General features: G+C 32.8%; 1 protein-coding gene and 1 non-coding gene across 4 annotated transcripts; one reads left to right on the top strand and one right to left on the bottom strand.

Annotated features, from left to right (window-relative positions):
- Window positions 1–396: 396 nt before the first annotated feature.
- LOC118051533 (U1 spliceosomal RNA) lies at window positions 397–556 on the bottom strand. Its single transcript, XR_004688044.1, has one exon. It is a non-coding gene; the product is annotated as a U1 spliceosomal RNA (small nuclear RNA).
- A 3,777-nt stretch (window positions 557–4,333) lies between these two features.
- LOC118051379 (cysteine synthase-like) lies at window positions 4,334–11,071 on the top strand. Of its 3 annotated transcripts, none has more exons than XM_035061995.2 (11): window positions 4,334–4,450; window positions 7,790–7,845; window positions 7,951–8,060; window positions 8,361–8,418; window positions 8,768–9,031; window positions 9,103–9,240; window positions 9,356–9,407; window positions 9,856–9,935; window positions 10,138–10,197; window positions 10,334–10,414; window positions 10,746–11,071. In XM_035061995.2, exons 2-11 carry the CDS (start codon window positions 7,804–7,806, stop codon window positions 10,836–10,838), a joined length of 978 nt encoding a protein of 325 aa, XP_034917886.1. In that variant the 5' UTR covers window positions 4,334–4,450; window positions 7,790–7,803; the 3' UTR covers window positions 10,839–11,071. The 3 variants fall into 3 exon arrangements, with proteins under 3 accessions (XP_034917886.1, XP_073265635.1, XP_034917885.1); XM_035061994.2 differs by lacking the exon at window positions 4,334–4,450 and adding an exon at window positions 6,839–7,135; XM_073409534.1 differs by lacking the exons at window positions 4,334–4,450; window positions 9,356–9,407; window positions 10,746–11,071 and adding an exon at window positions 6,729–7,135 and having other exon boundaries at window positions 10,334–10,388.
- Window positions 11,072–11,247: the final 176 nt, after the last annotated feature.

The following is an 11,247-nucleotide window of genomic DNA, read 5'->3' as shown; positions in this document are numbered from 1 at the left end:
TGGGTTGGGGAAATAAATTTTATGCAATTTGGATCTTGAATTTCTTTATTTTCATTGAATTTAATATTTTTTTATTTTAAAAATCATTTTCATCCAAGCACACGCATTATTAAAATTTAAATCCAAGGTCTGCAAAAATAAAATAAAAAGAAGCTGTTAGACATTATCACATCACAAAAAACACACACTACATATGCAGGTGGATGAGACAGACTTAATTTTTTCAGATCCATATCTCAGGCATCGCATTTCTTCAAGTGTCCAATGTTTCTATGATCACCGCAACAGACTCTAAATGCTCTGAGCCTCGGTTAATATCCCCGGCTCCGAACACAAGGTCCGATGAGGTTTCAGATCAGAAAGAACCATATCTAAATGTTTGATATTAGAATTGGACAGGGGCCGCGACTTGCGCAGCCCCCTCTGCCACAAATTTTGACGTAGGATCTCCCACTTGGGGAGACCTTAAGCCAGCACCCATCCTCAGTGCAATGGACGTCACTGACCTAGGCCATGGACCTTCATGATCGCCCATAGACCCCGTCCAGGTAAGTATGTTTAACGTTGCTTTGAGCTTCCTATTTATATTCCCATGCCTTGCCCCACGTCTTATGTTTTCTCGATGTGGGAATCTACTTTATGCATTTCACATCATGTCATCGTCTACCTTCTTCATGGCGGCACATCAAACACTGTTAAAAGTTAAAACCCATGCATGCGCCTGCTAATCCTTCGTTTAACCAGATATGAAACATAACCAACCCGGCTAAACCTCATGAGACATAGTCTAGTCAAAGCTAGGACGGGTCTCAGCTAAAAGAGGTTTGAATGAGAAAAATAATCATAAAGCTGGCGTACACACATCTCTACCTAGCTAGGTTCTCTCAGGTTGGATGCATCAAAGTAGAATCTGGGTTTACAGATTCAAATTGCCAGGTTAGCATCAATGTCTGTTGATTCAATTTCAGGCCTAGAGAATTAATTAATGCAAATATATGCAACATCAAGAGCTCATGAAGAGTTAAAAAAGAAAATTACTTATCCATCCAACGGGGCAATCGAGGCCCATGAAAAATAGGCCTAAGCTCGCAGCCATGAACACCTTCAAGAACATTAGCCTTCCCAGGTAAAAGAGTAGAAAAAATGGCTGACACTCCATTCATCAACCTCACAATATCAAACAATGACTCGTGCGCCACGGTCTTCACCGACCTGCACAAAACACGAAAACCATAAACTTATCAAAACTGCTAAAGTGCTTTCTTTGAAGATTGTTTGCTGTTATGTTCTTGCCAACATCTATTTTAAGATGTTCTTCTCCATGGACTAGAAACCGAATATACGAGTCATGCTATAGTTTCTTTCCCCTCATTTCTTAGAGTTCTTTCAAATGCCTTGAGCACTTTTCCACAGAAAATGCTTGAGAACCTAGCAATGGAAGGTATCTTCCCTTCTTGATGATGAATTCAAACTAATGTCCAACTTCCCAGTTCAGTCAAATGATGATTTGTCTGTTTAATTTCTAAAACGGCACTTTATTAGCCCATAAATTCTGCAGTTTCGTGTGTACTTCAAATCCTGTTAAGCATCGTGCTAGTTTCCAACATCCAATTCCTCGTGACATGGATTCCTGACAGTGATGATAATATAGTACTCTACAGAGGATTCCTGAGAACCACAGCAGATACGTCTTGATCAACAACAATAAATTACCATTGCTTTGCGTTTTCTTCTCTCCGTGAAGTAAAAGATGTCTTTGGATCAACTTATAACAGGAAGTTAAAAAAAAAAAAGAAACTATGTAATATTTGTATTATTTGATTTAACTCACCTAACGAAAGTTAAATAATATAGATATTATAGATAATAATAAATAAATAAAATGAATATTTTTATGATGTGATGGTTCGAGATTGTTAAAAACTTTATTAACCCAGCTCAATTAATATATACCATATACAACTCATTGTTTATTACAACTAAGTTGATTCTTCTATTTGAAATAATTGATTCATTTAATGTATTAAGTATAAATTATTTATTATAGTTTACAACATGTTTTGAACTATTTTACTAAGCACAAATTTTTAATTTTAATTAAGTCCAACTCATAAAAATTAATAATACAAGTCTAACTTAACTTACGCAGATATTTATAATATAATATCCATAAAAAATTAGCTTAGACTAATATATTCAACCTATTTGAATCCAAACTTTCTTCTAGATTAGGTTTATAATTTATAAAATATCAAAGATTAGGTTTATAATTTATAAAATATCAAAAATTAGATTGAATAAAATTATAAATCCAAATCCTACCATATATATTCATTAACACTCCATATTTAAACATTAGCTAAAGTCAAATTATTTTAAATATATACATTTTATATGGTTTTTTATGCATTTAATTTTTTTGAATAAATTTAAAATAATAGTGATCCTCTTCACCAAAGCGATTACACACACACTCTAGAGAGAAACCCTTGCAATCAAAAGAGATACATCTTCTTGATGGTCAACAATAAGCTGTCAATAATTAATTATTATTTTTTCATTTCCAAGAATAAGTGATATTCTTAAATCAATTTAAATATTAATTATAATTTTTTTAAATATCAACACATATTTAAAAAAAATTAATAAATTTCAAATATGACAAACCCAGAATATAATAAATAAATAAATATCTTTAAACATCAAATCAATTTTTTTTCTTTTTTTATTCATAATCATTATAATTCTTTATCTGCGAAGACGAATCTAGGATCGGTGGATGCCCATGGTAACCAGGCTCAGAGCCCACAATGTTTTTAATTGCTAGTTGCTATTTTAAAAAGATAGTGCCATACTTGAAGGGAATCAATATTAATTATTAAAATTCAAATCCAAGGTCTGCAAAAAAAAAAAAAAAGAGCTATTAGACATTATCACATCACAAAATGTACACACACACACACACACACACACACACACACACATATATATATATATATATATATATATATGCAGGTGGATGAGACAGACTTAATTTTTAGTTTTATTTAATTATTTCAGAAGTTTTTAGTTTGCTTTAAAATAGTCATTGGCAACCCTTGTGAAAAAAGACACCATATCAACTTCTAATGATAGTCATTAGATTTGATCTCATATATATAGCTTCTATGAGAAGAAAATTATTTAAATCTAAAATTATTTAAATCCATCTATTGATTTGGTAAGTAAATTTAGAATAACAAATAACAACATTGCTTTGAAGTTTTTTTTTCTTTTTCGGATTTTAACTATGTAAATTAAGGTGGTGGTTGGTATTGTAGTAATTATTGATTTTCAAAGTATTATTTGCTAAAAAATATATCAAAATAATATATATTTTTATTTTATAAAATTTATTTTTGATATCATCATATCAAAACTAGCAAAAACACATAAAAAATAAATTTTAATTTTTTCCAAATAATGTTTTGACCATGTTAATTATAAATTGGTTTTTTAAAAAAACCTGACTTGAATTATAAATATCTATTTGAAATCTGAATGCATTTCAAAAATATATTTGTTTTTAGTAATTTTATATTTTTTTAAGTGCTTTTTAATTACTTTGATAAGCTTTTATTAAAAATAAAGAATTTTAAAAAATTATTTAAATATATTTTAAAATAAATAAATAAATAAACTTTTAAAAAACATTTAAAACAGAAGTAATCGCAAACCCAATCAGTCACTGTCCCTGATTGGCTGAATCCCAAGTCTATCCGTCGTGCAAGACAAGTTTAGCATTGATGATGCTAAGGACACACATCAAAGGAAAGTCCACCATTAAAAGACCCATTTTAATTTAAGATAATCAATAATGACGTCAAAAAAGAGAAGGAAAAGGCAAAATCGAAGACGAGTGGAATTACCTGTTACGAACAAAGACAAGACAGGTCAGGTCAAAAGCTTCACTTTGACAATCACACTAGAAGCTGAACCTTTGACAACTACACTAACAAATATAGATGTTTGGAAATGTGGTAACTGTTACTTTTTAAATAGTTTTTCGTGTCGAAAAGCATGTTAATAATATTTTTTTATTTTTCAAAATTATTTTTTGATATCAGTACATCAAAACGATTTAAAAAGTACAAACCGCACTTAATTTTAACAAATATATATATAACAAGAACGAACGATACTGAAAATAGCCGGACGAGGAAAATTAATTTTAAAAAAATTTGTATAAAAAAAATGCTAAAAGATCAGCAGCACATATCTAGTATTGCTCTTTCGTGCAAGAAGCTCCCTCCTTTCCTTGTTCTCTCTCTATATATAGATAGAAAAGGATTTCTTGGCAAGTTCTCTTTAAGTCCATCGAATATCTGACTTTCTTTCATTTCTCTGTTTTTTCTTGTAAGAAAGATTGTAGCTTGGAAACTTACATTGTTTAAAGTTCAAGAATCTCAAGGTTTGATGTATAGCTTTTCTCAATTTTTACTCTTTGATATTATATGTGTTTATGCTGGATTCTAGAAGGTTTAGTTCTTCATCAGTTCATTGATTTTGGTGAAGGGTTTGAGAATGTTGTTTTTTTTTTTTTTAAATATTTTTTATTTAGAAATATATTAAAATATTATTTTTTTTAATATTTATTTTTGACAATAAAATATCAAAACAATTCAAAATATAAAAAAATAATTAATTTAAAATAAAAAAAATTGAATTAACTTGCACTCTCAAACATGAGCCACGAGGAGAGAAGTCTTTTTCTCTGGGTTGATGCTATATATTTTTTTGGTTTATAATGGTAATTTTTGTAGGTGCAAGGTGTCCCAACATGACTTGCTATATTTAATAAGTACAATCCATAAAAAATTAGTAATACAATTTCAACTTATGAATATTTATATAATATTCATAAAAAAATTAGTTTAGCCTAATATATCTAGCTGTTTGAATTCAATTTTTTAAAAAAATAAATTGAGTTTATAATTTATAAAACATCAAAAATTAAATTAAATGAAATTACAAATCCATATATGACCGGCTATATTATTAACACTCCTTGCATAAAATTGGGGCTGGAAATGGGGCGCCTAACCCAAGTTGTTTGGGCGTATCAAGGGCGCATACCTAAATCATTTGGGTCTTACAGCTTTGCTTGACGCAATGTTGAGGCGTCTAGCATCCCAACCCATAAAACAATGCGTTTGCGTTTGGACTCAAGGCTAATGGGTCCGATATCAAATCCCAAGCCTAATGGGTTTAAGTGGTTGTTTGGTAGAGTGGTTGCGGGTGAGGTTCACCCGCAACCACACTACCAGGTGTTTGGTTAAAGGAAGAAAAAATGTGGTTGCTGGTAGGGCCCACTAATTTTGGTGGCTGGACCGCAGGTTGTGAGAAGCAGCAAAATGCTGCTTCTCATGCTGACAAATTATTGTCAACAGTTGCTGACAAATTATTGTCAACAGTGGAGCATGGCTCCACTGCGCACTATTCACGTTTCCAGGTTTGTTTTGTTTTGTTTTTTTTTTTTTTTTTTTGAAAAACCATGAAAATGAGTTTAAATTTTTTTATTTATTTTTTTTAAAATTATAATGACGTAGCATTTGTGAAATTTGATCGCAATTTCAATTATGTTATTGCCAGTTAAAAAAAATTCAGTTTTTATTTTTATTTTAATTGTGTTCTATTCAAAAAATTAAAAGAAAATCACTTGATGACGTAATAAAAGATTCAGTTTTTGTTGTTGCGCGCTTAAAAACCATGAAAAATATAGTCCTTGTTAGATAGATTTCGTATGTGATGACATTGCACATAGTGTAATATAATAATAAAAAATATTTGATATCAATATTATTTATTTCATGATGTAATAACAGTAGTTAAATTTACAATATTTAAATTAAAATCCCTCAATTTGAAAAGGCATTTTTTTTTAACCAAACACATTAAACTACTTTTTCTTCGACCTCAATTTCAACCACAGTTTTAACCAAACACCTATTTTTTCAAACCAACCTCAACTAAAAGTACTTTTTATAAAACAACTTTTTTCAAAAGCTACCGCAATACCAAACACACCCTAAGTCTTGCATTTGAATCCAAGGATAATGGATTAAGCGTCCAGACCTAATTATTTTGGGTCTTATGTCCGGATCCAAGGGTAATGAGTCCTGCGTTATGACTGAGTTCACTTGGGTCCTGCCTCAAGACTCAAGGCTAATGTGTTTCGTTTCAGGACTCAATTCTATTAGGTCCTGTGTTAGGACCAAAAGATAATGTGTCATACATCTGGACACAATTCTTTTAGTCCAACGTCAAGAACCGAAGACTAATGGGTCAAGTGTTAGGATAATTCTCTTGGGTTCAATATTAGAACCTAGGGGTAATGTGTCTGGGGTCCAAATCCAATTATTTTGGGTTCGGCATTACAGTTAGACTTAATGCTCTAAAATCTTAAATTTTTTTTTATATTGTTTATTAAAATAAAATATTGATCCGTGGCGTAATGCCGACACCTAACTAGTGAATGATCATTTAACACTATATTTTACAATTATGTTTGAATGCATTTTAAAAATACTTTTCTTCTATAAATATATTAAATTGATTTTTTTTAAATTATTTTGATATGATAATATAAAATAAAATAAAAATATTTTAATAAATTTTTAAATAATTTTTTTTTAAAACAGAAGTAATGTCACTCCCAAGCGGTCACTGTCACTGAAAACCTGATTGGCTGAATCCCAAGTCTATCTGTCGTGCAGTACAGGTTTAGTATTGTTGCTGCTAAGTACACATATCAAAGAAAAGTACACCATTAAAAGACCCATTTTTATTTAAGATAATCAATAATGACGTCAAAAAAGAGAAGGAAAAGGCAAAAACAAACACGAGTGGAATTACCTGTTACAAACAAAGACGAGATTGGTCAAGTCAAAAGCTTCACTCTGACAATCACACTAGAAGCTAAACCTTTGACAACAACACCTTGAAACTCCACTTACAAAAATTAATTTAAAATAAATTTGTATAAAAAATATGCTAAAAGATCAGTATATATCAGCCAGCTACTATTGCTTTTTCATTGCAAGAAGCTCCCTACTGTCCTTGTTATATCTCTACACAGATAGACAAGGATTTCCTGGTAAGTTCTCTTTAAGTCCATCGAATTTCTGACTTTCTCTCATTTCTCTGTTTTTTCTTGAAAGAAAGATTTTAGCTTGAAAACTTACATTGTTTAAAGTTCATGAATCTCAAGGTTTTGATATATAGCTTTTCTCAATTTTTACTCTTTGATATTATATGTGTTGATGCTGGATTTTAGAAGGTTTAGTTGTTCATCAGTTCATGGATTTTGGCGAAGGGTTTGGCCATTGTTCATAGTGTTGCAGCGTCCGTTTTCTTTTTAAATTGTTTTTTACATGAAAATACATAAAAATAATTTTTTTTTATTTAATTTTGATAATAGCATATTAAAATGACTTAAAAACATAAAAAAATAAAATAAATTTGGATCAACTTCCATTTACACGGCACTCCCATGGGGCTACGAGGAGAGAAGTCTTTTTTTTTTTTTTTTGGGTTGATGCTATATATTTTTTGGTTTATACTGTTTGTATTTGTGGGTGCAAGAGTGTCCCAATTGAAACTTGGAGTTCCTAAATCATTTCCTTATAAACTAAATTGTGTTTTGGTGAATTGTTTCAATGGTTGCAGTATCTGCTATTTTTTCTGTAAAGCTTTGTCCTTTTTAGCTTTTTTTTTGGCTGATCACTCCATGTGTTCTATGCTTGTTCAGTAACCGGAACAAAAATGGCAGAGGAGAAAGGTTCAATTGCCAAAGATGTTACTGAAGTAAGTTGACTCCATTGCCATTTACACAATTGTTGAATTAGTTCTTGAGGTGCTTTGATATGGGAGCCCTGGCTTATATATTCTTTTGTACTTGGTCCAATATAGCTTATTGGTAAAACACCATTGGTGTATCTCAACAATGTTGTGGATGGCTGTGTGGCGCGTGTTGCTGCCAAGCTGGAGATGATGGAACCTTGCTCAAGTGTCAAAGATAGGTATTTGTTAGATTTCTATTGTTCTTTGTTGGAAAGTTGAGGTCGGTATGCTTTATATATTAACTTGGCTATGATCAGGTTTATTTGGTTGCCAAGGCCGAAAATCTTCCTTTTCTGCCGAAATTTAATATGTTTCTGTTTCGGGGTACTTCTAATGTGTTTCTGAATCCAAAGCTGGAATTGGATTTGCTCAACAAGTAAATATGGGGCCTTAAGAACATCATCATTAATGAGATTTTGGTTTGCTCAGCTTGATATAATATGATATTCTTCTTCCTGTCTTTGTTCCCTTGTTTGTAGGATTGGGTATAGTATGATCACAGATGCAGAGGAGAAGGGTCTAATCAAGCCGGGCGAGGTTGGTGATTCAATCCTACTTGAACAGATACGATACATGAATTTTAAGTCCAACTTAGGTTGTTTTGCTTTGAAATTGAGTGATATGTTATATATAGCTATTGAAAATTGATCAATACATGTCTTGGCTTAAGATTTCATTGCATCAGAAAATCAATTTCTGCTGGCAGTTATGATACAATAATGGATATTTAATTATTAGTTGCCAAGCCTTGTAATGACCTAGTCCAGCCATTGACAGTCAACTGATCCGTTCTCTGTTCATTGCATACAATATAGCGTGAATGTCATTAAAGTGTCATTACAAAGGAACTTGTGTGTTGAAATGGTTTTCTTTCTTAATGCTGAAGAGTGTTCTCATTGAGCCTACGAGTGGCAACACTGGCATAGGGCTGGCATTCATGGCAGCTGCTAAGGGCTACAGACTGATCATTACCATGCCTGCTTCAATGAGTCTAGAGAGAAGAATGGTTCTCCTTGCTTTTGGAGCTGAGTTGATCCTTACTGATCCTGCCAGGGGCATCAATGGGGCTGTTCAGAAGGCTGAAGAGATATTGGCAAAGACACCTAATGCTTATATTCTGCAACAATTTGAAAATCCTGCCAACCCAAAGGTGCCATTTGTTTTCATTTCGTGACTTACTGATTTGAGAGAATTGCAATCATACTGATGTTGCCTGGTCAGATTCACTACGAGACAACTGGACCCGAGATGTGGAAAGGGTCAGGTGGGAAAGTTGATGCCTTTGTTTCTGGGATTGGGACTGGGGGAACAATAACAGGTGCAGGGAAGTATCTCAAGGAACAAAACCCTGATATAAAGGTTCACTTCTCCGCTTTGCTTGATTTGGAGTGGAAGTCCTTTTGTTTTTTTTTGGTATTGATAGTTTCTTTATTGTTTCGTATCTTGGTGTTTGTTCTTTCCTTTTCGTGTTTAGATTTATGGTGTCGAACCAGTTGAAAGTGCAGTGCTGTCTGGAGGGAAACCTGGTGAGTCATGGTTTCTTGGACATTCATTTGCTTTCGTTCTTTTCCAAGAACCTACAATTCAAATATTATAAACTTGATCGCAAACTATACAGTCCAATTAAACAGTGATTAGAGTTATGCAACCTTTTTCATACGCCAAAACAAATAATAAAGCTCACTGATTCTATGGATATAGGATCCTGGTCCAATCCTTTTGACTTTTACTGTGTCAAATTAGAAAAGCATACGCATTAGGAGTTATGTTGTTTTATGTTTGAATAATTCCCCAATTGTTGTTGAACTTCTAAGCCATCTGTCTTGCATTCCTTTAAGATGGATATTCAAAACCTTGCACAACATTTTCGACAATTGGACATGTCCCAATGATTCTGTGCTCTTGAAACAGCTGCCTTTTACATGTAATCATGATTGGACTAACATTATCATTGTTTTCTGGAATGGATCCAAGGTCCACATAAGATCCAGGGAATTGGCGCTGGCTTCATCCCTGCGGTTTTGGATGTCAGTTTACTTGATGAAACTGTTCAAGTAAGTCTGTGCTCTCTTACATGATTCCCAAAACGTATTGCTAAAACTCCTTCATATACAAATCCAAGTTCCTCACGTCTAATCTTTGTCGCATGCTCTGTTTTATTCTTTAAGTTAAAATACCGTTTGTTTTTTGGTTCTTCCTTTTTATTACCTTCCTGCACTCCTACCTGAGAGACTCGATTGTTAAATGACTTTGCAGATATCAAGTGAAGAAGCCATTGAAACTGCAAAGCTTCTTGCCTTGAAAGAAGGATTGCTGGTAAGCTTACAATTATTTGATATTTGTTGCAAGAAGGAACCCAGAACTGTAAAGCACTTCACTCTGTTAACTGGATGATGTTTTCTGGGTTTGACTTTAATCAAGAATTCTTTTGAGGGCATCATTTGGATTTCAGGTGGGGATATCATCTGGAGCTGCTGCAGCTGCTGCCATTGAGATAGCAAAGAGGCCTGAAAATGCTGGAAAGCTCATTATTGTAAGTTTGCTTTTCTTCCTTTTGAAGTAGATCCATCTGCAACTCGCTAGTGAGCCTGCTGTCCAAAGCTATCCCTTAGAGGAAACAAATTGTTTCCAAATAGTAAAGTTCATTGCCAATCTAGCAACCATTTCCCATGATATTTTTGTTGATAAAATTATCCGTTCAAATAATGAATGTTCTTGAACGATTATAGGTGATAGAAAATCTTCAATCATGGTAACACTGATGATATGTACCATATTCTACGACAAATCTTAGCAGCGTGGTGTTTAACAGATGCCGTGTCTTCCTGAACTGAGCGTCTTACAATTCTTTCTAATGTAAACAGGTGATCTTCCCTAGCTTTGGGGAGCGTTACCTATCCACTGTGCTTTTCGAATCGGTGAGGAAGGAGGCGGAGAACATGGTTTTTGTGCCTTGAGGTGGAGAGCATGGCTTATATGAGCCTGATGCGGAGTCTTTTCTGCTGTGTATCTGTATTAACAAAGGGCTTGTGGGATGGATTAAGAAACTTTAGTCTTAGTGTTGTGATATGAAACTAAGTCCTGTTGATAGGGTATATTATGTTATAAAAAACTATGCAATTGTTTAGTTCAATTGGATGTAATGAATATATATGTGCAAAAATATAAAGATATGAATAGCAAGCAGAATGGTTTCCAAGTAGCAGAATAATTATTTGTGAAATAAGTGTGCTAAAAATTAGAACAACATACATGGCAAGGTTTGCGGGAGATTCTAGACTTCGAGAGAATCTCATTTTCAATTTGACATACAAAATGCTATTAATCATTCTTGCAACGATTAGAACAACGTACGTAGCAGAGATA

The sequence above is a fragment of the Populus alba genome, chromosome 5 (genome assembly GCF_005239225.2).
Source record: "Populus alba chromosome 5, ASM523922v2, whole genome shotgun sequence".
Lineage (NCBI taxonomy): Eukaryota > Viridiplantae > Streptophyta > Magnoliopsida > Malpighiales > Salicaceae > Populus > Populus alba.
This window is presented reverse-complemented; position numbering and strand designations above follow the sequence as displayed.